At 47.2% G+C, this 25,887-nt stretch overlaps 12 protein-coding genes across 12 annotated transcripts; 5 read left to right on the top strand and 7 right to left on the bottom strand.

The window, feature by feature from the left end:
• Positions 1 to 244: 244 nt before the first annotated feature.
• On the top strand, positions 245 to 652 carry BDV27DRAFT_155543 (uncharacterized protein; the record flags this gene model as incomplete). Its single annotated transcript, XM_032072169.1, has 1 exon — positions 245 to 652. One exon carries the CDS (start codon positions 245 to 247, stop codon positions 650 to 652), a length of 408 nt encoding a protein of 135 aa, XP_031929995.1.
• Positions 653 to 1,623: 971 nt separating this feature from the next.
• On the bottom strand, positions 1,624 to 2,767 carry BDV27DRAFT_155542 (aquaporin-like protein; the record flags this gene model as incomplete). Its single annotated transcript, XM_032072168.1, has 5 exons — positions 1,624 to 1,778; positions 1,833 to 2,116; positions 2,225 to 2,261; positions 2,312 to 2,534; positions 2,597 to 2,767. The coding sequence occupies 5 exons, from the start codon at positions 2,765 to 2,767 to the stop codon at positions 1,624 to 1,626; spliced, it is 870 nt and encodes a 289-aa protein (XP_031929994.1).
• A 1,260-nt stretch (positions 2,768 to 4,027) lies between these two features.
• BDV27DRAFT_155541 (uncharacterized protein) lies at positions 4,028 to 4,525 on the bottom strand (the record flags this gene model as incomplete). Its single annotated transcript, XM_032072167.1, has 3 exons — positions 4,028 to 4,108; positions 4,166 to 4,315; positions 4,385 to 4,525. The coding sequence occupies 3 exons, from the start codon at positions 4,523 to 4,525 to the stop codon at positions 4,028 to 4,030; spliced, it is 372 nt and encodes a 123-aa protein (XP_031929993.1).
• A 1,241-nt stretch (positions 4,526 to 5,766) lies between these two features.
• BDV27DRAFT_124756 (PhzF family phenazine biosynthesis protein) lies at positions 5,767 to 6,764 on the bottom strand. Its single transcript, XM_032066159.1, has one exon. The coding sequence runs from the start codon at positions 6,749 to 6,751 to the stop codon at positions 5,795 to 5,797; it is 957 nt and encodes a 318-aa protein (XP_031929992.1). The 5' UTR covers positions 6,752 to 6,764; the 3' UTR covers positions 5,767 to 5,794.
• Positions 6,765 to 7,246: 482 nt separating this feature from the next.
• On the top strand, positions 7,247 to 9,853 carry BDV27DRAFT_155539 (uncharacterized protein; the record flags this gene model as incomplete). The annotated part of the gene is made up of 3 exons (XM_032072165.1): positions 7,247 to 7,388; positions 7,447 to 7,501; positions 7,564 to 9,853. The coding sequence occupies 3 exons, from the start codon at positions 7,247 to 7,249 to the stop codon at positions 9,851 to 9,853; spliced, it is 2,487 nt and encodes an 828-aa protein (XP_031929991.1).
• A 600-nt stretch (positions 9,854 to 10,453) lies between these two features.
• BDV27DRAFT_124754 (O-methyltransferase) lies at positions 10,454 to 11,669 on the top strand. The gene is made up of 2 exons (XM_032066158.1): positions 10,454 to 11,127; positions 11,202 to 11,669. Exons 1-2 carry the CDS (start codon positions 10,608 to 10,610, stop codon positions 11,411 to 11,413), a joined length of 732 nt encoding a protein of 243 aa, XP_031929990.1. The 5' UTR covers positions 10,454 to 10,607; the 3' UTR covers positions 11,414 to 11,669.
• Positions 11,670 to 11,996: 327 nt separating this feature from the next.
• Positions 11,997 to 13,502, bottom strand: BDV27DRAFT_170444 (uncharacterized protein; the record flags this gene model as incomplete). The annotated part of the gene is made up of 1 exon (XM_032075302.1): positions 11,997 to 13,502. The coding sequence occupies exon 1, from the start codon at positions 13,386 to 13,388 to the stop codon at positions 11,997 to 11,999; it is 1,392 nt and encodes a 463-aa protein (XP_031929989.1). The 5' UTR covers positions 13,389 to 13,502.
• Positions 13,503 to 14,381: 879 nt separating this feature from the next.
• Positions 14,382 to 15,690, bottom strand: BDV27DRAFT_143278 (Zn(II)2Cys6 transcription factor; the record flags this gene model as incomplete). The annotated part of the gene is made up of 2 exons (XM_032070068.1): positions 14,382 to 15,524; positions 15,622 to 15,690. The coding sequence occupies 2 exons, from the start codon at positions 15,688 to 15,690 to the stop codon at positions 14,382 to 14,384; spliced, it is 1,212 nt and encodes a 403-aa protein (XP_031929988.1).
• Positions 15,691 to 16,118: 428 nt separating this feature from the next.
• BDV27DRAFT_170440 (cutinase-domain-containing protein) lies at positions 16,119 to 17,322 on the bottom strand (the record flags this gene model as incomplete). Its single annotated transcript, XM_032075301.1, has 4 exons — positions 16,119 to 16,417; positions 16,498 to 16,979; positions 17,061 to 17,171; positions 17,259 to 17,322. 4 exons carry the CDS (start codon positions 17,320 to 17,322, stop codon positions 16,280 to 16,282), a joined length of 795 nt encoding a protein of 264 aa, XP_031929987.1. The 3' UTR covers positions 16,119 to 16,279.
• A 1,034-nt stretch (positions 17,323 to 18,356) lies between these two features.
• BDV27DRAFT_143276 (fungal specific transcription factor domain-containing protein) lies at positions 18,357 to 20,191 on the bottom strand (the record flags this gene model as incomplete). Its single annotated transcript, XM_032070067.1, has 2 exons — positions 18,357 to 19,458; positions 19,518 to 20,191. 2 exons carry the CDS (start codon positions 20,189 to 20,191, stop codon positions 18,357 to 18,359), a joined length of 1,776 nt encoding a protein of 591 aa, XP_031929986.1.
• Positions 20,192 to 21,321: 1,130 nt separating this feature from the next.
• BDV27DRAFT_170435 (MCT family MFS transporter) lies at positions 21,322 to 22,829 on the top strand (the record flags this gene model as incomplete). The annotated part of the gene is made up of 4 exons (XM_032075300.1): positions 21,322 to 21,496; positions 21,558 to 21,664; positions 21,747 to 22,330; positions 22,400 to 22,829. 4 exons carry the CDS (start codon positions 21,322 to 21,324, stop codon positions 22,827 to 22,829), a joined length of 1,296 nt encoding a protein of 431 aa, XP_031929985.1.
• A 1,039-nt stretch (positions 22,830 to 23,868) lies between these two features.
• BDV27DRAFT_84703 (uncharacterized protein) lies at positions 23,869 to 24,594 on the top strand. Its single transcript, XM_032077761.1, has 2 exons — positions 23,869 to 24,110; positions 24,184 to 24,594. Exons 1-2 carry the CDS (start codon positions 23,887 to 23,889, stop codon positions 24,584 to 24,586), a joined length of 627 nt encoding a protein of 208 aa, XP_031929984.1. The 5' UTR covers positions 23,869 to 23,886; the 3' UTR covers positions 24,587 to 24,594.
• The last annotated feature ends 1,293 nt before the right edge of the window (positions 24,595 to 25,887 follow it).

The following is a 25,887-nucleotide window of genomic DNA, read 5'->3' as shown; positions in this document are numbered from 1 at the left end:
AATCTCTAGAAACAGCTCCGACCTGCTAGTAGAAGTCTCTTATTCTCAAAGTATATAAAGGTGATGTTCCTAGATCAATTTCCATCGTCATCATTCAACAACAGGCTTCTAGGATCAAGTTTACTTCTACTTTCCAGTCTGCTACCTTGATACTTGTCTTACAGTGAGTCATATGCAGTATCTATGTCAAGCTAGCTGCCAAGCTGGTTTTTTGGGAAGAGCGAAAACTAATTTACTTCCTTAGATGGCGTTCAAGACCATTTCGCTGATCCTTCTGGCTGCTACCGGCACGCAGGCCCTCTGGCTTGCAGCTGCAGAAATGACCTTCTATACAAACACCCCAGGAGGAGTATTTCCATCGCCTGCCTGCCAGGTTGGTAAAGGCGACACTGAAGCCGAGGCATGGAGCCAGGCCACAAGTATCGGATCTGACTCGGTGAGCGTTGGTGGCGGGGTCACCACATGTGGTACGCTGGCGAGTCACCACTCAAACCAATTGGGTGGCTTTTGGGACGACTACGGCACGCTTAACTACGAGGACGATAATTGGCACTGGTACTGCCAACCCAGGCTCCATGGTGCTACCGGTGGTACCTGTGACGCTGGTAATGGCGCTCCTAAGAGGAAGCGCTCGGTTGAATTTGAGGCGTGATTCGATTGGAACACCGTGGGTGCCATTCGTTATTCTCTATAATAGTGGGATAATGAGATCGGGAAAGCTTGAGTTACAGGAGAGGATGCTTAGGTTCCTGCTGCCGCGACTGTGCGGGCGAGGAGATCGGTCTTGGTGAGCAAGGCAGGAAGAAGGGCGAAGGAGAGGAGGCTGGAGATGGCATTGGTTTGCTCATGTTGGTGAGAAGACATATTCGCCAGATTCCCTATGAATAGAGTACGACCTCATCCCAGTAGAATGGAATAGACTTCTCAATTTTGTCAATCTTGCAAATGAATGAGTACTTGAGGCTCTGATCGACCCATGGCACTTTGGAACAATCAGCTACCTGCACACCACGATGAGCCATCCAACCTTTATTAACTTACACTAGCTGAACCTTGACATATCTGAAGCTTCCTTTGCCTGGTCAATAGAATCATAGCACTTCTATGAGCTTTGGTTACACGGGTGGATCGTCTACTTAAATACATTATCGAACGGATCATCCACGGTCGAGCCAGTCCAGACTACGGCAATATAATTCCTCGGCTCCAAATTTACCGATTACGCGCCATAGTTACGGTGATAACGAAGAGGAAGGTTCACGAAGAACATTCGCCGACAATTAAGGATAAAGATTTCCTGTATTTGGTGCACCTGGCAAGGGTTTTCTACCTATGTCATATGCCCCTGTTATAAATAAATTCTTGGACAGCCTGATTATGTTTGAAATTTTTGAGAATATACAGCGCACAAGGCATTCAAGTGATAGAGTATTATTTTCATCCAATATTCCTTGCGAGACAAACACCCCCTGCCCGCGCAAAACAATGCTTTGTCGTCGTCCATAGCGAGCGCGCTCCTGTGTCCTGGAGAAAGTTGAAATTTATGATAGAGCGCAGAATGTAAAAGGACTGGTAGAGACTATAGAGCCAGCCATAGGGGAATTGATATGAGCTCGATATCATTTAGACACAACGAGACTTATCGCATGGATGCATAACAGGAAGTGCTGGCAGCGAATCCTTCTTTGCCTTTGGGCGAGGCGCAGGCGGGGCCAGGCTATATATAAGCGCCTGTAAAAGTGCAGCAATCGCTGGCCCAAACCACCAAATCCATTGTCCTTATAAAACTGTTAGATGTGGCCCTTGTTCGCTCTCTTTTACAGACTACTTACCTGACATGTCTCTCCTCGCGACGCCAAATGCGAAACACCTGGCAGGATTCATCTGAGCTCCGGCGTACCCCGGGGCAATTCCACTGGTGGCAAATGATAGAATTCCCAGAGAGGAGCCAACAAGAAGAGGGCCAAGGCGAGGGCCGAAAACAACTGCTTGTCTCGGGTCGAGACCCACACCATACGATAGGAAGAGCAGCACCAAGGAAGCGAATACTTCATTAAGAAAGACCTCCCCCGACGAAATAGTGGTGGTATTATAAAAGCAACCACCTCCATGAACTCTGCCATATATTAGCACTAGATTTAGCAAAAGTATAGGGGAAAAAACAAGGACTTGCTCTATAGAGCGGGCACGACCGTAAACTCCTGATAAAATACCGCCGCCTAACGCTGCGCCCAGAGTCTGACCGCATATATAGAGAGTTCCTAGCGCAGGGTCTTAGCATTTCAGCAACACATACTCGTATTATATTAACCTCTTGAAATAGGACAGATGCCCGAGAAAATGGCTGAAAACGTAATCATTTGATTGAGATGGCCTCCAGTGGTTGCGGCAGTTGCGTAGATAAAAATACTAATCAAAAACACATTCGATAGACCGATATAAGCACCGACCTGCTTGGTATCATAACTGAGAAGGGTGGTGCTAATATTTCCAGACACATATACAAGGCCTGATGTACCGACCGCTTCGATAAACTAGGAGAGGAAGTTTTAATTTTTTTTTCCACCACAGAGGGGCATGGACTAGGCTGACGTACTGCAGCTTTCCAGATGGAAGGATCTGACCAACCGCCAATAAGATAGTCACGGTTTGTGTACCACGGGCCAGATAGAGGCTCAGTTGGCCTCGCTTTGGGGGCGAATGATCCATCAAACTTTGCAACATCTTCCTTGATATCGCAGTCGGGAGTTGCCCCGTTGGCAGCCATGATAATCACTGGTGCGCTGCTGCGAGCGAGAAAACTAGTTGAGACCGAGGGTTGTTCTCAGTCTAAAAATTGAGTACCTCAAAAAAGAACTTTGGCATAGCGAGAATTGAGAGTCCATGCCAGACCGACTATTTATATTGGCAGGGGTGCGCTTGTGAGATAGTCCGCTATTCTAGAACCCTAGCGCAGAGGGAGCAGAAACAATTGGAAGTAACAATTCAGGCCAATTTTAAAATCTGCCGCCCAATGCCACTTTTTAGTTGGTGCGCACTCCACAATACAGGTGTGCGCTAGACTTGAGAGCCCGTACGCGTGCGGGCCTGAGGGGCTAATGTATTTTAGGGGCGAGTGATCCACATGAGGGATTGATCCACAATTGAAAGGAATATGACCCGTGGGATAGTTGGAACTACGACATCTGCTACTGCTATTTCTGTCAAACAGCCTGGATGTAACACGATACGTTAAGAACAACTTTTGTCTAACTACGGTATTACAAGTCATGCTTAGCTTCGGGAGAGTTATTGTCTGGCGAGTATCCAGGAGCTCTGCAGCCAGCCGATGGCACACCGTTCCGCGGCGGGAATAGCAGTCTTTGTAGCCCCCGCCGGCCTATATCGTATTCCCCAAATACGTGTTGGAGGGTAGGGAAAGGCCGGCCTTCGAGTTACTGACGGACCATAGGTAAGATCGATACTCGAGCAAACCTCATACCCAAAAGACTGGCAGAAAAATATGCCTTAGCCGCCCCGACTGCGGGAGTCAGTTTCACAAGTTTCCCTGCCTGGGTTTTATTGTCCTGCAACCATTGCTGGATACCTCCTATAGCTTTTAGATAAGGTGATTAAGTCTATGACCGAATATCACGCTATCCATGGAGTAGAAATTTATATGTGGCATGCACACCCGCTCCCCCCTCCCAAACACCATATTTCGTAGCTAAACAGAATATCTTAATATATTACAATGACAACTTACGATCAAGAATGTGTATAAGAAATCTAACACACTAAGTATCGCGTGTCTCTCTTTGATTGCCCGATCAATCAAGCCATGACTCTTTACCTTAGCACCCCTAAAATGAATCGAAGCTTCGCCTCCCCTCGCTCGGCGCCGATACACTTTGTCGCTAGAGCAGTCGATATATAACTACCCCCTGCATTTGTTTCAGCCTTTCAGTCTTACCATCAGCGGCTGAGACCACGCGCTCGTCACTTATATTACATATCAACGAAGTGATCAGTCGTTCTATTATCATTGTCAGTGACAATCCACCGGGGTGGAGCCCCGGTCGAGACGACCGAATACAGTTATGTTCCGAGCGCTCTGATCGTAGATGGACTACGACGTTCCAAGTCAGCGTCTTGTGTCCTGCACTCTATAGGGGTATGTGCGCACATCACTCTGCCGAAAGTTAAAATGGGCCGCGAGGAACTTATAGAACGCACCGAAGTCGGTCACGCAAAGTCCAGAACAGCCCAGCTTGTGCAAGGGTGCTGGACCTTTGCCAAACTGCTGAGTTTCCTTGATGCGATGCTCTTCGGTGGGCTGCAAGCCAACATATCAGCATGCGGCCCATGTGTATTGGGGGAGAAATAATGTCTCGAGGATCCCTACCAGGTTAGATTTCAATTGCGGCAATTGGGAGGCCTGCGCCTCGTTTGGCGACTGACCCCAGACCAAGTGAAAAGCGAGTCCATCGACGCGGACCGCGGGAGGTAACTCCTTTGCCTCTAAGAAGGATAAACACGGCCGCATTGTGTGCACCTTGCATGATGATATACTTCAGCATCATTATATCATCCGCTCGAAATAACTGTTTGGTGTGGACTGTGGCAGAAGTAGAATCATGAAGCAGCTCCAAATTCCCCTCATTGCGCAACCGGGTAAAAGAGTCGCGATCAATGTGCTGGTCAAGACGGACTTGACCAATCTCCTTAAAACATGCTTGGGAAATCTGCACTTTACTTTCAAAGTTTCTACACAAGAACCGTTCATAAGTCCTGAAAGTCGTCAGTGCTTTGTCCTGGACTCTGCAGCATCGGGCTCGTGGACCCAAGCGGTATTACGAGTCCCCTCATCGTGTGACAAACATTCACAAGTGCAAGTTAACGGCGCACAAAAGACTTCAGGGATATGGAATCTGCGATTGTGGTATCTTACCGCAATACTATGATATCTCAAAATGCTTTTGAGCGACGAGTATCCTCCTGCTGCTGTCCTTTTGGGGTATATTCCCAATATGCGAATGTTGCACTGGACCAAATACACGAAAAAGAGGATGGAGAATTTTATTCATGGCCTCCATCAAATACTTGAGACGCGTCGAGCATAATAATATCTTTCCAAGGAATATTATGGTCATTGAGGGTGATACGGAAAGGGCAATTTTGCATAGACAGGGCAAGACTTTCAACCTTAACCATCTCACAGAAGAGCAGAAAGAATGGATGACGTTCGAGGATGAACTTGTTGGGGAGATGGGGGTTTGCTATGGTACGCTTCAACACGTTTAAATCACAAATGCATCTGAACTAATTCTAATGGGATGCGGACTCATTGGATGGGCAGTTAATCATCATAGGCCGTATTATTACTAGTATTAGGGAAGGTCCTTATGGTTTTGTTCAGATATAGATGGACAGAGGTACTCAAGGTATGATATCTTCTGTTTCTTTCAAAATCCCGGCCCTATACAAGTTTCCCCGTACCTATCTATAGTGTGATAATAAAAGAGCACATGAACAACCTTCTACACGGGAATCGTACGTCTACTGATCATTATTAGGCGATATATTATATAACTGTACAATTAAGGGTCTCCTCGAGTTACTATGGATCCATTTTCGGATAATATTGATTTATATCAATTTTCGGCATGAAACAGGTGTTCGACCTATGCATGTGGAGTAAAACTGTACATTGAGGTTTACAGAGCTTTTGTGAGTTGCCAACCTGGCCGCTATTAGGAAACTGTACGAAATTTTTGAAGTACGAAGGGGAAGCGGGAAACTTTGCTTATATTGCTCAAACAGAAGGTACAAGAATACTTCCCTTCATGATTTGTCTAGCCTTTCCCCCAAGCTGTACCGATTTCACCCTTCTCGCCCCGTCCTCTCCAACATCTACCCTAACTTCGACTTCAATATCACTCTGCCGCCCCATCTCAACGCCCTGCGTCACTTGAAACTGGATTGTTGTCTCGCTATACTTCTCAAGTGCAAGATAGCTTGTCAATGCACACGCCGCCGATCCTGTGGCCGGATCTTCTATCTGATCCTCCACCATTCTCGTTCTCAGCTGAACCGTTCTTACGCCAGAGTCTGAGACGGTTGTCCCTAAGATTACATAATAATACCGACCAATGAATGTCTCGCTCCATTCTACATCAACAAGGTCGTGCACTGCACAAGGGAAAGCGCCTGGGTAAACCTGAGATAACAGATCCAGACTCGGGAGGGGAATAAGAGCAAAGGTCATGCCATTCACGATGCTGAAAATCGGGGCTTGGAGCTCTGCGGATCGAATCTCAGGCGTGGAATGCAGGCGGTCCGCGCGGAGGGATGACTCGATGTCGCCGAGGACCCTCGAGTTGAGATGGGTGTCGTGCGGAATAGCCGCGCTAACGTGCCCTTCTTCCGTACCAGAGCGGATGGGAATAGGCCCAGCCTTAGTAATGATCTTGCTGATCCCCTGCGCCTGGAGGTAGCTGGCTGTGCCGATGGTGGGATGGCCGGCAAAGGGGAGCTCCGTGGTCGTCGTGAAAATGTCGATGTGACGGGTGTGCGGATCGGAGTCGTTGCTTGGGTCAACATCATGTATGAAAACTGTTTCTGAGAGGTTGAATTCTTGAGCGATGGTCTGTTTCTGGACCTGAGAGAGCGGAGCCTCAGGAGGGAGGTGGACGACGCCCAGGGGGTTGCCCTTGAATGGCGTGGTGGTGAAGACGTCGAGGGTGACGAAATTGATATGTGTAGTAGCCATTGTGGACGGTTAAATCAGGCTTTATTATTTAAAGAGAGAGAAAAAGGAACGAAGTAGCGAAGCGGATGCATCTTTGTCTTATATAGCGCCTTGTGAGTCATGCACGCTAGTCAACACGATGCTTAGGGCTACGGCGAGCCAATACCACCAATCCGCATTGGCTTACCGTATGCAAACATCGGAACGGCCTTGGCACGCGATGGGAGAATGACTGCCAGTCCGATAGACTAGCTGAAGCAGTCAAGATGGCTTTTGCGCACGAAAGTTATTAATTGTCTTCCATAGGGATATGACCGGGTGACAGCTACCCCTCATATGTAAGTTGTTGGTTTCAACATAGTTGCTATATAGGTACCAGACGCAGAGCTTCACTGGTCCCGTGACAGCTGGATGACTCAGCGTTCCTGTGACCGCATCATCAAAACCGAATCGCCTCGTCTTGACATCTCAATGCCTGGGCAAGCTTTGCCGATGTCTCCCAGAAAGAAACATAAAATGTCACTAGGGGAGAGAATTGGGGAAGGACAGGCTCGTCAAAGTGTGCCCTCCCCTAATAAGAAAAATAGATTGTTCCGTTGCCAATTTTGTGCTAGAGAATTTCAACGGAATGAGCACTTGCAACGACATGAACGGTTACGTAGGAATTCCAATCCTTTAGTACCCAACAGATGCGAACATTCACTCACATATTACAGACACGAAGGAAAAGCCCTTTGGCTGTACCGCCTGCCCAGAAACCTTTACCCGAAGGTAAAAGCAAATGCAGATACTCCTTAGTTGTTTGTATCTTCGGCTAAAGATGGCTGAACCAGTGACCTCCTCGCTCGTCATCTACGCCTCTGCCATACTGTTGCTTCGAGCAACCCAAATGGGTTTAGAGCTCCTTTGAATAATCGCAGCAAATCGCCGGAGTATGCTAGCTATGCTCCCGATGCCGCACAAAGCGCATCTCCCCATATCCGTACAGGACCAGACACGGCACTTACTGCCAATGACTCAGGTCATTCTTCGTCCATATTACCGCTCTCCGACGCATGCTTGATTCCCGTCTCAGATGCATTTTTCTCGAGCTCCTCGAGGACTCATGTGGATAATTCAACCGCATTGCCCATAGAGGCTCCTGCCACCACCTCGTCACCGGCGCCGTGGGATCATTCGGCCCCAACTTTTGGTGACTTCGCCCACATTATTGACAATATGACCGTGCCATCACAACTGATCCATGACCAGCCAAGCTTGCCACTCTCAACATTCTCCCTATTCGATGAGCCGGGCCGTCAGCCCTCCAGCATTCATTGGCAATTTCCTAATACCACACCATCTGATGTACCCACAACCTTTTCTCAGGTCCCGCATTTATTTGATGAATTCTCATCGACATTTCCTTCCTTTGAAATATCACCTTTGGTGAAAGCTTGCCTAGAACCATGGAAGGTTACGCAACAACACTGGGACAAATTTCTTGATCAAGTCCAATTCTTTAATCTTATTATTCCGCCTGGATTTGTGCTTCAGTCACGCCACACTTTGACTCGCTACCTCGAAACTTACTTCACGGGCTTCCATCGACATTTACCATTTCTTCACATCCCTACATTCTCACTAGAGAAGTCTCCAGTTGAATTAATACTAGCCATGGCAGTTATTGGAGCCCAGTCTAACTTTGAACATGATAATGCGAGGATGCTGTTTGAAACGTCTTATGCCATAATACAAGAACGTCTGCGCAAACGCAAAACTGAGCTTCGCCATAGATCATTTCCAATGGGAGATGAGGCGTCGACTGTATTGAAACCCGGAGGTCAGCCTTGGATTGGGGGGTCTTCCTCTATCCTAGAACTTCCACTAGACTCGTCCGCGAGCCAGGCTTGCACCCCCGATTTTCACCCACTACCTGCTGCACAAACACTGCTCTTGCTCATGGCAATGGCAACGTGGGGTAATTCAAAAGCCATCTACAACAAAGCCTTTGGTCTGCAAAACACGATAGTCAACCTTGTGCGAGAGGAAGAATTTCTGAAGGTGGAAACCCAGATACCGGAAGGCATCACTTGGGATCGGTGGGTTCAAATAGAAGGGTTCAAGAGGACAATCGCCATAATATATTGCTTTTTAAACTTCCACACAATAGTCAATGATACCCCGCCTCCGATTCGAACCTCAGAACTAACTATCAATCTACCTTCGCGTGAAGCAGATTGGGCGGCCCAAACCGAGAAGGAGTGGCAAGAAACCCGGACTAGGTCCGAGCCTGAGCCACAATTTCAAGCCTATTTTGCGAGCCTCTTCTTAGAGCCAAAGGAAGATAACGAAATCCTCAAAGGATACTCCTCACTCGGTGGATACACCCTCATATTGGCATTGATTCAACACATCTATTTCCTTCGCGAGTTGAGCAAATGCAGGCCTGGCTCAGAACAGAGCCTTTCTCCCGCAGATGCGGCCAACGTGGAGCAAGCATTGAAAAACTGGCAGAGTGGATGGTATACAGACCCAGAATCATCCCTCAGTCCAGGAAATCCACATGGTCCAATTTCCTTCAACTCGACAGCTTTGCTTCGAATGGCCTATATTCGGTTGGTCGTGGATGTGGGTCCGTGGCGCGCTCTAAACACTCATAATCCCTACGAAATAGCGATATCCATGCACCAAAGTCCGCCACTAATACCGTCTCCTAAATTGACACATGCAGTGCTATATGCTGCGCACGCACTCAGCATTCCGGTCAAGATTGGTGTCAGTATCGTGACACGTAGTCAGGCTTTTACTTGGTCCCTGCAACATTCGCTTTGTGCGCTTGAGTGCGCTTTTGTTGTTAGCAAGTGGTTAATTGTCATGGGGAATCGGGTATCCGAGGTGCTAATCGATAAGGAGGACAAAGCATTGATCGCTTACCTCGATGATATCGTGGCAGAAGCAGGCCCTGGAATCTGTCCGGCTGGAGGCGGCGGGAATGCATCGCACCTTTTTGACTTGTGTGTGCGCGTCATCAAGCTTTGGGCCAAACTCCTGAGCGGAGAAGCACACTGGGATGTAGTACGCATGATTGGGAAAGTGTTAGAAGCATATGGTTACATCTTAGAGAAGGAGCTCCTAGTGTAATCAATATTGTTGAACAATATGATACCCCTGATCTGGTAGCGTTATATATTTAGTAGTACTTCCACACAAGCTAACTAACTCTCCACGTCAAATTGTTGCGTATATTTATCCTAAAAAGCTTTGCGGAAGGATATATATATAACCGAAGTACATGGACCCAGTCCCCCAAAATGCCAAGGCATACCCCCTCCCCACTTCGATCACCCACGAAAAAGCCCTAATGAGGGGCACCAGGATTAATACGGAGTATACTCTTGGCATTATGGGGGGATTTTACTGTGCACACTTATTCTTCGGCCCTCAAATTGAGAGACCGGCACGCTCCGGAACCACAATGTCCATGATATCATTGATCATATATTGGTGGCTATTTTGGCGCGTAGGCGAGATCAAAACTGCCGCTAGAGCCATATGGTCTTAAACACGATCAACGATGTAGGGCCAAGCTTTGAAGTTCCGGAAGGCCGAGCCAGCATATTTGCGTGGGACGTGGGATTGAGCTAACGGTATGCAGTTTAGCTCAAAGTCTCCAAAAAGCCAAGACCACGATGGCAGAACAGGTGGGCACATAAAACGTCTGCAAAGACGGCCAGCCCTTGCGATTGTACCTACTCAGTATAGTATAGTGATCTTAGCAACAACTTGAGTTATAGTGTTAGGGTCCGTATCTGTCAGAGAACATAAATAGCGCTGCTTTCGGCCAACTTCCCACCAACTACCCACCCGTATCAACGTCAACCTTCTCTACTTCAACATGTCCTCTCCATCACCTGTGGATGCACCATCCCATGTGCTACACCTCCTATCAAGACTCCATAAGGTGTCATTGGAGCAGGAAGCTGCCATTGATGAAACTGGCAAGGTCTTCTCGGCCAAGGTCATAGGCGACTTCGAAGACAAGCTCCCCGAGAAGGATGCGACGACCCAGTTTGATAAGCTGATGCTCGATAAATTTATCGCCCTCGATGAAGATAAATGTCAGTTTGTATATCAGTTAATCAACGCGATGGGTGCCACCAACGTTGTGGAGGCCGGCACCAGTTTCGGTGTCAGTACTATTTACCTGGCTCTCGCGGTAGCTAAAGCGAAGGCTGCGACAGGAAAGCCCGGTGTGGTCATCGCGACTGAAAAGGAGCCGGAGAAAGCAAAGGTTGCAAGGGACTACTGGAAGCAGTGTGGTGCCGCGGTGGAGAATGAGATTGATCTTCGCGAGGGAGACCTCCTCGAAACGCTGAAGGAGAACCTGCCGGAAGTTGACTTACTCTTACTGGATAGTAAGTATATCCACTTCCTCATGCTCCTGTACTTAGCATCGTCGTCGGATAATAACTAAAAAGTTTTGGATTAGTCTGGTCTAAGCTTGCCCTCCCAACTCTCAAAACAGTCCAGCCGCGTCTTAGACACGGTGCTGTGGTCCTTACCGACAACACTATCTCGGGTGCTCAGGGATATGCGGACTTGTTGGCTTACCTCAGAGAGCCAAGTAATGGCTTCCGCAACATGACTTTGCCATTCACGAATGGCTTTGAGATGAGTGTTTACCTCCCAGAGAGCAAATAAGCTACCACCTCTTAACGCATACTTCTCTGTCTTCTACGCACTAGCAATGGTACCTTTTCTCCTTGGTTGCCAACAAATGTATATATTTATGCCACAAACTTTGGATGCTTGATATCCTGTCTTTGGACATATCCCACGGTAGGGCTTCCTATAGTCACGCGGGTTCCGCCCTGACAGTTATTGAGGAGTCTGGACGAATACCAGTCAAGTCCCATGCGATAAAGCACTGTTTTCATCCAATATCCCTTATACAAATGTGTTCGGAGACTCCAAAGTCCAATGTAGAATTTCCTCCCGGGTTAAGTACCACCATTTCTTGTAAAATCATAACGGGATGTTCCTTCACAGTGTCTGTCGAGTATGTATTATGCAAATAGTCCCAGCGTATTTCCAATATACCCTCAACAATAAATACATATAGTAGTGCAATATAGCAAGTACTGTCAAATGTAGTTATCTCTAAAAATATAACCTGGCGGACACGAAGCATTTCTGATGTTTGTTATGTCGACTTAAATGTATGGTATTAATGAAATGAAGAATGTACAGAGTGAAAATTACTCGTCTATCTAATTACCTATTATTAAATTCCCATCATATCCAACACACTGGAGGTATAATTCCACAGTGGCGTGGAGTAATCTGTACAGAAAGTATACCCGGTGTAATACGTACTCTGCTGCCCTTGCAAAGCATACAACTTCTTATAAAACCCATCTCTCACATCATCCACAGAGACCATCAAGGTTTCAGGTGAATGTGATGCAAATGCCGCAATTTCAGGCTCTTTAGTATCAAAGGTGCCAGCCTCTCCCATGCGTTGCAGGTCAGACTTGATCAGCTGTTTCGCATCCTCGGCGGTAAAATTTGCTTCGGCCACAATCTTAACCATGAAGTATCCCGGGACACCGGAATTCTCCAACGCCCAGATGAATGGAGGTAGAGGGAGGCTGCCGGGTTGGTTAGCGGGGTTGGTGTTGGCGACGTTGATACCAGCGGGGATGCCAGTGTTGGTGATGGCAGCGGCGTAATAGTTCTTGTGGGTCCATTTGGAGAACAGTGACGATTCATCAGTACGAAGATCAAAGCCCTGCAGGCTAGACAGAGTAGGTGGGAAAGTGACCAGGAGTTTCTTTGCTCTGATGAGCTTTCGGCTTCCATCGGCACTTTCGACAACCAACTCGACGCCGGTGGAGTTACGTGTGGCCTGCGAGACGGTTGTTTCGTAGAAGATATTTTGCTCGTCAATGTAGTTGGCGGCCTTGTCGAATAGCACATCAGTTCCGTTCTTTGGTCGAATGTACCCGCCTTCCAGCAGCGCATCGATCTGAGGAATACCGAAGTTCTGAATCACGTAGAGCAATGGGGTTTCGAGGAGGTTTCCGACATTCTCTGCAAATGTGAAGATAACTTCCAACGCCCCTTGTATAGCATGGCTCTCGACAAATTCACGGAATGGGCGGAGAAGGACTTCGGGGACCTCGTCAGGAAGGTAATAGGCACCGGTGGCGAGATAGTTGAATTGCTCGATGGAGGCACGGTATAAAGCGGCTCCGGCGACGGTTCCTAGAATACCAGCTCCGGGAAGGACCCGTTTGCCCGTGTTAAAGTTGACATGTTCCGTGATAATTGAGCCAGGAAGGAGAAGTTCGTAGTCGACATCCAGCTGGGCAAAATAATCCTTGGTAAGTCCATTGTTGAAAAATCCCTCTATCCCGTAATTAACGTATTTCCCATTCGGCAGATACAGCGTTTCAGCATGGCCCCCCAGGCGAGCTTTTTGCTCGACTAGCGCCACGCTGTGTCCTCGTTCCCTCAACTGAACGGCGGCGTATGTGCCCGTAGAACCACCTCCAAGAATGGCGACATCCCGGGTAATGATATCGTCCGCTTGGAACCCAGATTCAGCGGTAGGAGTCCCAGCAATGGGAGTTACCAGGCCAAATACACCCACCAACCAAAGTCCCAAGCGCATTGTGAAAAATGTTCTTCAATCAGACTACCATCTCGTCGATGGGACGGCGCCATACCGTTTTTATTTCACCCCTGACGAACACAAAATTTCGTTCGTCAATTGTCTCACTCCACATCACTAGCATAAATTTGGTATTTAGGTTCGATAGTTGAGAACCGAACGGAGATCTTCTATTGTGTTAAGCCTAGGTGGGCAGTGATCAGCCGCGTTGTCCCAGATTAAGCGATCCTGCGATTCCTCTCGTCAATGGTGTCTTCCGATAGATCCGAAATGCTCTAGGTGGGTCAGTCCAATCGGTTCCTGCATATGGAGATGTGCTGTGTAGCTAAAATTAATCGAAATGTGCTGGTACGCTTGGCATTTTGCTTGGTAGAACCTTGAGTACTCCATATACGAATTGCTATACTGAATATGTTGACCATTCCATTGCTCTCATTAATTAGTATTAGACTTCAGCTGGTTGGAATGAAGGGTTAACTGAGTAGTGGTTGAGACCCACCGTGCAATCCAACACAACGACCAAACGTGTAGATCCCAACCGGGCCAGATCCATATCGACTCTTGCCTGCCCCACTCGATACAGCGGAAGATGTTTTCTTCCACGTATTAGAAGGAAAAGATGGTGTGATTGATCGAGAAACCGTGATGGTAACATATGGTCTCACCCACGACCCCAACTTTAGTACGAACGCCGTAACTGAACGGCAATTACTGAATGCACTGTGTTTGAAGTTTATACCAGCTTAAAGTCAAATCTTTCATTTTTATTGGAAGAATATATGTTTACGACGGCACAGTACCTACACCGTAGCCTCTTAGGTTAGGATCTGCTGAAAGGAAAGACGGTCAGGGGTCGCAGCTTTGCATAAAGACTTTTGCAGGGCAAAAAGACGAAGAAGAAGAAGAAACAAATCTGAATATATATTAGCTATGTTAGGAAAGCATTTGGATCCTTGCAACTTTTCCAGAGGGGAAAGCGCGTTAAACTGGATTCTATATACTAATTTCTTCCAGGCGAGCCAAAAAATCAGGTCCGAATATATCTTGCATCGGCCAATGCATCAAATGCCTCCATTCGTCACCTATGATGAACCACAGCGCGCGAGCAGCCCGTGCACCCCTGTCTTCGAGGCACCAGTTATGCCTCAGCCGATGTAAGACAGCGCAATAGTGACACAGAATTACTAATGCCAGGGGGTCGTAGTTGCGTAGCAAAGCCACATATATTACTGGCATCCTGATCGCGACTCTAGTAGCTGCAGCCACTCCGTGGAACCCGCCTAGTATTTCAGCTAGACTGTCCTGTATACCATCAATGGTCTTGAGATAAGCATGGTGCGTACTCTCTGTGTCAAGAACATAAATTGCTTCACGCAGCTTTTCGAAAGATAAACGTGCATCGTCTGTGAGCCTTTGCTCCAAGCCATCCCACTGGAGTAATGGCTTGAAAATGCTGTTTTGCAGGTAATCAGCAGCACTGACTGAGATTTGATGTACACCCTGCGCAAAGACAATTACCTGACAGAGGTCATCGACGGTAAATCGGGGATCGGGAGACCCAGGTTCTTGGGGGAATGCAAATGAATGAACAGTAGCAATACTGGCAAATGCAAACATTGCCACGGAGTTAGACGCATTTATGTTATGGAGTGATGAACGAAATGTTGTCAGTGCTTGATTCTGGTGGGATACAGCAGTGCTGATATAGGTTGGTCTTAGATTCATGCTCTTCGTCTGCGCAAGGTGTACGGCAGAGAGCGCCAAAATACCGTGCATAAGAAATGGTTCCTTGAGTGCTTCCTGCGGGACCAAAGATTGCCAGATAGTGTGTGTGTGCGGGTTTCGACAAAATATTTGATACGTTGAGTCCTTCCAGTGCATTAAGAGCTCTAGATCGACGAGGTTTAGAATGGGAGGGACAACCGAATCATCTAACCTGGTACATCTCTTGGGGAGCATTAGGCCACTCCGCTCCATTGTGACTGTCCCACTTTGTTGGTCATTCGCCGCATCATCTGTCGTTGACTGCTGGCAAAACGCGGCGCCGTGTATCCATCGTAATGAAGCAGCCGAGTCATACTCGCATTGACTGTCTCTTCTCAAACAATTGGAGCATTTTGGTCGTAGTTCATCGCACTGTGGAAAGGTCAGCATAGTCTTATACGCCAACAGGATATGTTTACGAGATGAGGTGATGTCTTATGGGGATCTTAAAGCTGAACTGTAGAACTACCTTTACCCGCCTGTGTTTGCAGTTTATACAGCCATAGCGCGACTTCTGATGTGTTCGACGTGACGGCATTACGTGTTGGGCAGTGGATGTGCCCAGATTAACTAATAGATGTGTAGCTTTATGAGGGAACGAATTAAGTTTAATCCGCGCGCCCAGAGCCCAAATAGTGAGGCCGTTGTCCAGAAAAGCGTGCAATGTAGGAGGAACCCAAGCAATTTGGGGCTTGGTTAAGAAACGCCGTTATGATGGAAGCAAACTCTCTCCCATCCAATGAATTATGTTAAACCTTTTACTGTGGGGCTCCCTAGATTCACGCGTGTGCAAAATTGCCTTCAGTTCTTGGCGCCTTTTTCCTTCGACGCCGCGCATCCTTTGAACAATGGCCAATTTTCAATCCCTTCTATTATGTCAGAAGAAATGATATATGGCCTCTATAAGTATGCACCTATGCTCGTACAAATGTATTATAATCACAATCTGACTTTTCCACAGCATTCCACCCCAAATGAAGGGAAGCAAACAAAAGATTCTAGTATACAATGGATTGGGTTATGCAGCGCGATATGTCTCCCTATTATGCTGATAATCCTTCCAAGTCGCAGGACAAACATCTGCCGTCTGCAGTTAAAGAGCTGAGTGTTTCTGAGAAATGGTACTCTCAGTTAGAGACACTTTGGAGTCGGTTGATTACGTGCTCAAAAGCAGTCTTCTGAACACTGTCAACCAATCCATAAGAAAGGTGGCCGGCAGGAATTTGGCAGGAGCAGGCGGGGTTAGGCGAGCAAACAAGATCGCCCTTTAATGAGAAATAATTAAGGAAGCTATCAGCCCACTGTGACAAACTCAACTGCCGGGATGTATATCATTGATACTTACTTCAAGACAATAATCGAGCACTTTGCTACTCTGGTCCATTTCCCTCAAGAGCTCAGGAATAGTGCTATTACTCGAGATGGCGTGCGCTGCAAACATACCGACCGAGGCTTTCTTGTCGTGCTGACCAAAAGCGTCCACATTGGATGTCTTACCGGGAATGCGGTATGGGTTCCCAACAAGGATGACTGACTTGATTGAGTCCAAGGCCGAGGAATTGAGTTGGCCGAGAACGTTCAGCATCAATGAGGCGCCTTGAGAATAGCCAAACATGGCGTATTTCTGATCTGGACAATGATAGAGTCCCTCAGTGATAATGTCAATCACAAAGCTCTCTCCGCTTGTCGTGTTTTGATTAGGCGCAGCTGGATATTCCACAGGCAGGCTGACACCGCCTGTCATATTAGCAAGGATGTTTTGGATCATGGGATAAAACATGGTCGAAACTCCTTGCGGCTCGTTCGTTCCACGAGCATCAATCAATTCTGTTTGAACAAAGGGCATTGTGTTAGAATAGTGTCTCATTCAAACATTATTTGTTCCTGAATTGAGATGACATAACTTACTATAGCTGGCACATCGCTTGGCTTCCGCGGGGGATGTGATATTTGCATGAGGCAAGGTAAGGAACTGCGACATTCCACACCGACACTCCAGTGCTGCATTAGTACCAGTATCTTTGAGAGACAAATGGCCGGCGACAGCCTTATCGCTTGTGCTCGGCAGCACGTTATGGTGGTCAGAGTTGCCAGAAGCGCCGGTACAAGCGCGAGAAGCACTGGCTGACAGAAGACCAAGGAATACGAAGCCGAATGAACCGATCATCATGCCGAACGGATACTGATGAATGGGTCTTTTTCTCACTCCACTACCTAGGGAAGACGCAGTATTTATAGCTTATAGCATCCCTTTGACTTTGCCCCTGGTGTTGTAGATATTGTTACCTCGTACACCATCCTCGTACACTAACCCAGCTAGGTTAGCTAAAGGCTAAATTGGATCCACTAATAGCGACCATGTAGTTGAAGAGGCCCCACTTTCCGAAGTCGATGGAGATAACTACTTTATTAACGCCTACGCCCTCGGCTCGTAATGCGGAAATCAACCAGATTCGGGTCATCGAAGTATGGAATAGCTTTAATCTACGGAAGGAAAATAAATTTGAATGGTTCAGCGCTAACGTTCTTACCATAAAATATTCGTAAGTAGCATAACCCAAAAAGCGCCATAAATTTGTACACTATATGGTTGACATTGTGTTGCCGCCAATATTCGAACAGGCATCTGTGGTCCCCGTCGGGTATGGTGGCCTGGGGCACCGGTGAGTGGTTGATTAGCAGGTGAGTGCTCAGACAGCACCTGTTTGTTTATCCTGAAAGAAACTTGCAATTTTTCCTTGTTCTTTGCGCAGCAAACGGATTCTCTTCCTCTCCTTGACTCTATCGGCCTAAACACTTGTATGAAGCACTTGGTTGGTAGGGCTAAGAACTATGCATTTTTAAAAGAGCAAGGATTTGGTTTGGAGGAAGTTGATACCCCTCTCCCCTCGCCAGATGGAAGTAGCCAAAACAGGCATAACAATATTACCTAAAGTCTTAATACTGTTGATTCTACTGGTGGTCACCGAAATGAGACAAAGTGAAGATCGCCAGTGTTATAGGGCTTAGAGGAAATTGTATACGTCTCGTATCAGATACTACATCTACTAGTAGCTCCACTATTATCAAATCACTAGTAGCATACGATAGAGCCAGACTCCTGCCACCCTCCTAGAGCTTCTATCAAGCAAGCCTCCTGTGACACCCTATGTAAAATTCCTTATATTATCTCCAATAGGGCATTCGTTTCCTATCCTGGTAGCATCAAGACCACTTCCAGTCAAATGCATCTTCCCATGTGAACCCTGGAGGGCTAGGAAAGCTATTCAGCAATTCCGCCCATAACTCGGTAATATCTTGGCCCGCAGGACTGTTGGCTGGATGCTCAGGAGCATACTGAAAGTTATCCGCCGACGTAAACGGCATATGGGCATGTTCCTCTGGGTCATATGCTTTCCCAGCGGACGCTGTTTGACTTCCTGGAATCTGAATATCTTCAGAAGAGACGGGTTGTGTCGGAAGCCTGACACTATCATGTGGCGATGAAGGCAACGTTGGACGAGAATGGTTACCGTTCGCGTCCACGGATAGACATGGCTTCTGAACGATACCCATTAATTGGTCAAGCGCTCGGGTCATGCTGTTTGTAGACTTTTCCAACGATATCTGCTTTTCTCTCAGCATTTTGCATGTACGAATCAAGTTTTTCTTTCTGTCCTGTGCACGAGGCTCATCATTATCCCGCATAATATCAATGGTCAAGAGAAGCAGGGCACCAAATGAGTGCTGGTCTATACTGTGTGAATGGAAATAGAGGCAAAGATCTTCTGGCTCGACTTTATGACGAATATTCAATAACTTCTCAGCGCAGTTTATTCCAAGATTGACCAGATCTAAACACGACGAATGGTTGTCTCCGCGAATACGAAGTGGCCTTAGCAGGCGGCCAACTCGCGAGTATAGCCCAAACAATAACACGTGCCTTTGCCGGAGAATATAGGGGCGGCGGGAAGCCAATACAGTCGCTTTATATATGCTTTCTTCATCCATTTGGAAGAACCATGGCAAGTTTGCTTCGAATGAGTTAAACGATGCGATAGTCCGGCGTATTTGCTCGTCATCTGGTTGATCTGTTCGTTGGTAGACGTTTTGCATAGAATCTATCATGTCTCGACATAGCTCAGCGAGCTTAATACGTTGAATGAAAAATGACATTGATGTTGGCTGGTCCTCGGGTAGAGAATTTGGCGATGGTTCGCCCGAACGAATATCAGTATCGTCTATGTTGAGGGGATATTTGACCGCTATGAGCTTTGGGTTGATGCTATATATTCCCTCCTGGCTTCCGGGAACACTGGCAACAAGCCTTGTCGCGCATCATTAGTATTGACCAACGTGCAACACAAATGAAGGGATCGAACACACCAGTCAGTAGACGCAAGATGCCACCAAAGACGGCGCTTGAGCTCCGTTACAATAACGTCATCATTGTCTACATGGGGATGCGCGTCGAGGCGATGAATCTTCATTTGAATCGCCTTTGTATGTGCGATACTTCTTAGGGCATGGAACATGGATGATTGGCCTTCCGTGTCCCATATTAAATATGTCATGATTGATATTGTCTGCAGAGATACTAGTGACAACGAGCGCATCGCATCTGGCTGCAATAGTGCACATATGACTGCCTCCTTCCATGCATTGTGCCACTTCGATGCATCCTTCAGTTGATCAGAAATTGAGTGAGGGTGAGAGTGTGAATGGCAAACATAAAATGTACTGGATGCGAAGATGGATAGGAAGAAGGCAATCGTTTCATCTAACCCCATGATTGATCCCGATAGCTTAGTATAGGTAGCCTCCAGTAGGGCACGCGTGGAAGGAACATGAATCTCGCGGTGCAGACAGTCCGAAGTCTGAATATAATGTTCGAAGAGCAGCCTAGCAAGATGAATATCAGGCAGAAGGCTCTGCAAGTTTCTCTGCTTGACATTATTCGGTATATGGGTAGCTGGCAACTCGTGATGCTGGAGTGTTTTGGGTGATGCCTCTCCGGAAGCCTTGCTGTCATTTAATGGGATAAAATTGTGATCACTCATAGATAACCCCCCGGCTGGTTGGTGTCGCCCAAAGCTCGGCTCAGTAGCAGAGTGTGGATTGGAAGCAATGGCCTCAATATTATCCCACGTCTTGGGACTGTCTGCTCCATGGGAGCCTTCTGCTTGATCACAAGATGGGGGATTGGATTGGGGCATTCTATGGAACTCCTGTCCTAGCGCAGGAGTGGAAAGGAGAGCGCTTTCTACTCTCTTCAGACGATCGTTGATTTCCCGAACATTTCTTTGGCACACGTCTTAGTAATGACATACTATAGTGTCAGGGTCTCGCACCGTTCCAGAGATACAAGCTTGCCATCTAGGATTGGACTATGGTGTTGCTTCTCCGTTGGGTCCTTGTTCGAATCTAACGAGGACTGTACAGGTTTAATCACTTTCGAAAGGCGTGAATTCTCTCGCGTCAGAAAAAGTCAAACAAAGAAGGCACAAAGTTGTAGAAGAGCATATCTTACCTGAAGCATATTCGCATGCAAAACCTCTGGAAGCACAGTTGTAACACGGCCTTTTCTTGTCGCATCGAAGCTTTTTCAAACGGCAGAACTCACAGGACACGGGTTGCTGCCAAGCACTGCGCTTGGGAACTGGTCCGGCCTCTGAAGCCGAGCGCTTCATCACATTCAGGGTGTTTTGGGTGTGCATTTTCAAGCTCTCTTGAGCAGAGATACGATGCAGGATTGGCTTGAAGTTACAAAGGTCCTAGGGACTGTCCAAGTGTCTCTCGCCGTGATTGGTCCACTCGGACCTCCGCGGGGCTCCGCAGGGCTCCACATGGCCTTCACGCCCTATCAGTGGGTTGTGGTGCTAAATAATACCAGTTGGTTTAGTGAAAGGCATAAACAGTAAAATTATGACTCAATGGAATCGGCTTTTTGCAGACCGAGTTAGATGGGTTCGTCGGAGATTGTCGTGTTCCTTTGTATATTTATAAGTGCCAGTTCAACTCAGTCCTTGATCGCTGGACTTGAAAAGTTTTAATAAATACGTTCGTCTTACAAGCTTCAATTTCCTCCGTGCACTATTTTTATTTTGATAAACTCCCAGTGCTATTTTTCAGCTCACTTTGAAACGGCTACTTTGCTTATACCCTGTCTTAACGTTTGCCGACTGCGAAGATGGACGATAGACATCACTCAACAAGAGCAAGTCAGGATGCGGGAGAGAAACGACCAACCTCTGACTGTGCTAAAGTAAATGAACCTGAGGCATTTCCTGATGGTGGGTTACGGGCTTGGCTGGTGGTTCTTGGGGCCTTCTTTGGCCTTTTTATTAGTTTTGGCTGGACAAATTGTATGAACCCAAAGCAACACCCCCGGGGAGAAAGACGAAAGATTAACCCTTCATCAAACAGGTGTCGGCGTGTTTCAGGCCTATTATCAGACTCATCAGCTACAGTCAAAATCCCCAAGTACCGTGTCATGGATCCCTGCAACATCAATGTTCGTGATTTTTATTACTGTGAGTGAAAGCCTAACCGATAGATCAAATCTCTACACCCAATCCTTAGGCTTTCTCAACTGACATTAACACCCCCGAACAGGGACCTGTTGTTGGAAGACTATATGACAATTTTGGGCCCCGTTACCTCCTCTTGATAGGGGCCTTCCTGCATGTTTTCGCTCTCATGATGACTTCCGTTTCATCACAGTACTACCAGTTTATCCTTGCCCAAGCTATATGCAGTCCCATTGGCGCGGGCATGGTCATGTATCCTTGCTTCAGCTGTGTCACAACATGGTTCATGAAGAAGCGTGCTTTGGTCATGGGGATAGTTGCCAGCGGATCAAGCCTCGGTGGAGTGGTTCTACCTATTCTAGTTGATCGTTTGATGCCTCAGATAGGTTTCGCGTGGACTATGCGCACATGTGCCTTTTTGATGTTGGCGCTACTCATCGTGACAAATCTCACCGTAAGGCCAAGGCTACCTTCACAACCCAAAAGCACCGGTATAATGGCATTTGTCCGGCCTTTCAAAGACCTTCCATTTGTTTTAACAGCACTTGCCAGTTTCTTCTATTCTATGGGGATGTTCATACCGATCACATTTATGGTGACCTACGGCAAATATCGGGGCATGTCGGTTGAGCTTGCCGGGTATTTAGTACCGATTTTCAATGCGGCGAGGTATGTACATACTACACAGCATCTTCATCGGCCTCATGGATCAGAATGTGGTTAACCAGGCAGTAATAGTGGTATCGGTCGTATTCTTCCTGGATATGCAGCGGACAAGCTAGGCAACTACAATGTTTCTCTCTGTGCGGCAAGTCTATCGAGTATTTTCGTACTGGCTCTATGGCTCCCTGGACAATCTCAAGCGACCGCAATTGTATTTGCTGCTCTCTTCGGTCTTAGCTCGGGCACCTACACAGCCATTAGCCCGGCTCTGGTGGCACAAATTTCCGATATACGGGAGATTGGCACCCGATCGGGTACGATGTATGCTTGCATGTCTGTGGCAGCATTGACAGGGAGCCCTATCGGAGGCGCTCTGATCTCGGCTGCCGGTGGAAGCTACTGGAAACTGCAGGTTTTCACGGGGACAATGTTGGCAGTGGGAACCATTTTCTATATTACAGCCAGGATGCATTTGGCCAAAGGCAAGCTGTGGACAAAGGTATAACTTTTTTGTTTCAAAATACACAACTGTTGCAAGAGACATAATATAAATACCATGGTTTAAACATCTTACAATGTGCATCCATCGATAGATGTAAAGAATAGGTAAAGAAGAATGTTAAGAATCTTATTAGAAAGATAATAAATACCAGGACTAGCATAATTAAATTAAGAGAGACACATTATGAAACAATTCTGGCGACGGTCCCTAGAATGCTTACGGCGGACTAAATCGAGGGGCTGACATTTTGCCTAGGTCGTGGTACTCCTAACAAGTGAAATGCGCTAGTATCGACCGGCTTGATATCGCCAACTTTACCGCGGCGAAGTGGTGGGTCCAGCGCTATAGTAGACTCAGCTAGCTTTGTCTCCTTCTTCCCTCGTCTTCCTCCACGGAATGGGTCAATTCACATCTCTTATGCGCCATTTTGCTGGACCAGATGAAATCTCTGCCAGGGACTGTTTACGCTGTTAGTACATAGTTACTGCAATAGTTGCACGCAATGTCATGTCCACCGGAGGAAGGCTCTGCTGGCTGATAGCCATCCCAACCCACAGAGCCACTCTGGGGAAATCAGAGCCGAATGCACTCCATCCTCGATTCCTCCCCTATAAGCTATCAGAAACCCTGAAACCCTGTAGCTCAAAAAAAAAAAAAAAAAAAAAGGGAAAGCCTCACACTACCGCTACCCCGACACAGATGACTGGGATCGATTTGCCTCGCTCCCGTTAAGGTGCACAGCACTTCAGAGGAAGCGTCAAGGGACGAGGTGACCGGCCCTTTAGAACTAATTTAGCGGGATCACACGTGTGAGCCGAAGGGTACGGAGGTCATCAGTAAAAGCGGCAAAATGTATGGCATTCTTTGAATATCTGCGAGAATGACAACATGCATGTACATCGCATATATTTGTGCGGGCCGGGCGATCCGTGGTTGGGTGCCAGTTTATTCTAGTAGTAGGCTGTCAAGTCAAGTGACATCAAGCCAACATTCCTCTCGTCCCTCATTGCTCACTCACCCTGAGCTGTCTCAAAATCTAATCCACAACCGCTGCCAGGCGATGAAATCAATTCTCCCGCAAATCTTGTCTCTTTGCACCGCTGCATTCGCTGCCCTTGCCAAAACCAACCCCACACAGCAAGAATTGCTCGTCGGCGAGGACATTATGGCCCAACAAGACAACAGGGTCCCCGGCCACAACGATGCCAGCTACGACGTCGTGCCCAAAGATGACCAGATATTCAAGATCGAGTTCGTTGAGATTGCCCCGACACCGATTATTGCGTAAGATCCACCTGGTCCTTGCAGTGCAGCTTAATCTTAATAATAACATTTTGTCGTAAACATCTTGATCAAGCGACCGACTCTTCTTCGTCTACCTGCGCGGTTATCTGCCTGAATCCAAAAAGAAGGACCTGGCACTTCCCGACGAGGGCCTTGTCAATGCGACCCTCAAAGTGAGCGGCTCTGCTCTCTACCCGGATGGTAGTTACGACAACAAAGACTCCACTACAGGGCCATTGAAGACTACGCCCTTTAATGATCTAGCTCACCTCACTATTCGTAATGCCCGTGGAGTTCAGGTTGACTACATGCCTAGTAGCGACCGCATTGATCTTTTACTAGGTTTTCAGATTCCTACTATGTTTTTGAGGAGTGGTATGTGGACTTTCAAGGTCGACGCGAGAGTTGGAGATGCCGACAATACGTGCCTATTTGCCATGACGTTGACACAATGGTTAGAGAGGTGTCTTAAGTAGGATGCTTGAAATAATCTAGAAGCCCTATGACACAACTTCTCTCATAACGTTCTGTAAATTTCCTCTCAGGATTTAGAGGCCGCGCGAAGACCTCTGGGAGGCGAGGAGGAGGGGGAAGGGGAAGTCCCCTTCCTACTTGGGATCCAAGAAGGCTTGCTCGAACGTAGGATCAAGGGTCTACTACCTGGCTATATTTGTTGACTTGAACGATGTGCAATATCGGCGGCTAAATTGTCCTGAACGCCGCCGTCCTGGAAGAGGCCACAATCCCAGGGATATCAATTCGTGGGAAGAAGCTGTAAGATTGTGAGCCAAAGCTCGAGGTGTGGCAGGGAGGTCTGGATCTCACGAGGGTGCTGCTGCTGTGGCTCTTGCCCTGCAACTTGCCGTTAGTGCTACTAAAGTAGGCAGTTGGCGGAGGACTCACGCTTCCTAAACGCGAGGCTAGAGATTCGTAATAAACGGCCGAATTATGCCTAACGCTATTTTCATGGTAAGTATTTTACACATAGCTCGCTATGTCTGTACCAATACTGACCGCAATCTCGATCGGCGATCTGAGTGGGTTGAAATTTCCGAACACGAAGGGTCTCGTTGCCTCCTACAGTTAATGCAAGCTGAAGGAGGCAGAGGTGATGTTAAAGCGTGCACTGGCAGGCTACAAACTGGCTCTAGGTCGTGACTGTACATCCACCCTGCGCACCGGCAGCAATCTTGTGAATCTCTACAGAAAACAAGGCAAGCTGAGGGAGGCAGAGAAGAAGATGTATCAGCGCGAAGGGGCAGGCTATGCGACTATACCTCAAAGACAGCGGGCTATACACCTAGCACATACCTGGTATATAAACGTATTGCTATAGGGAATTTATAGAATTAATATACATATCAATATCACTTAAATTAGTTGAGAAAATCGAGTTTTTATTCATTGCATTTTTCGCCAAAATGGCGGGGGTAGTCAGACTTTTGACCCCTAAATATATCATAACACAGACCGGCTTCACATCACCAACTTTACCGCGGCGAAGTGGTGGATGCAGTATGGAAAGAGATACACTAGACTTAGATAGCTTTGTCTCCCTCTTTCTTTATCTTTCTCCCAAATTAATTGATCTAGGTCTCTCTTTAATCGGCTCTTCTACTAAATATATAAATTCGAAATAAATCTCTTTTCCTTTATCTTTAGTAGGTGGACTTGTCTTAGTTGGCCGCGGTCAAGGACCCACCTCTTCACTGCTGGCCTTTCCTAGAACTTTGGCCTCGGTTAGATAAAAATTCTTGGTACAGCTTGATCGGTTTCA

This window comes from Aspergillus caelatus (genome assembly GCF_009193585.1).
Source record: "Aspergillus caelatus strain CBS 763.97 unplaced genomic scaffold BDV27scaffold_44, whole genome shotgun sequence".
Classification (NCBI taxonomy): domain Eukaryota; kingdom Fungi; phylum Ascomycota; class Eurotiomycetes; order Eurotiales; family Aspergillaceae; genus Aspergillus; species Aspergillus caelatus.
This window is presented reverse-complemented; position numbering and strand designations above follow the sequence as displayed.

Coding starts and splice junctions, on each gene's coding strand:
- BDV27DRAFT_124756 (XM_032066159.1), bottom strand. CDS start 6,751: ATGGCTACTACACATATCAATTTCGTCACCCTCGACGTCTTCACCACC.
- BDV27DRAFT_124754 (XM_032066158.1), top strand. CDS start 10,608: ATGTCCTCTCCATCACCTGTGGATGCACCATCCCATGTGCTACACCTC. Junction 11,128..11,201: donor TGACTTACTCTTACTGGATA/GTAAGTATATCC, acceptor GTTTTGGATTAG/TCTGGTCTAAGCTTGCCCTC.
- BDV27DRAFT_84703 (XM_032077761.1), top strand. CDS start 23,887: ATGAAATCAATTCTCCCGCAAATCTTGTCTCTTTGCACCGCTGCATTC. Junction 24,111..24,183: donor GCCCCGACACCGATTATTGC/GTAAGATCCACC, acceptor ATCTTGATCAAG/CGACCGACTCTTCTTCGTCT.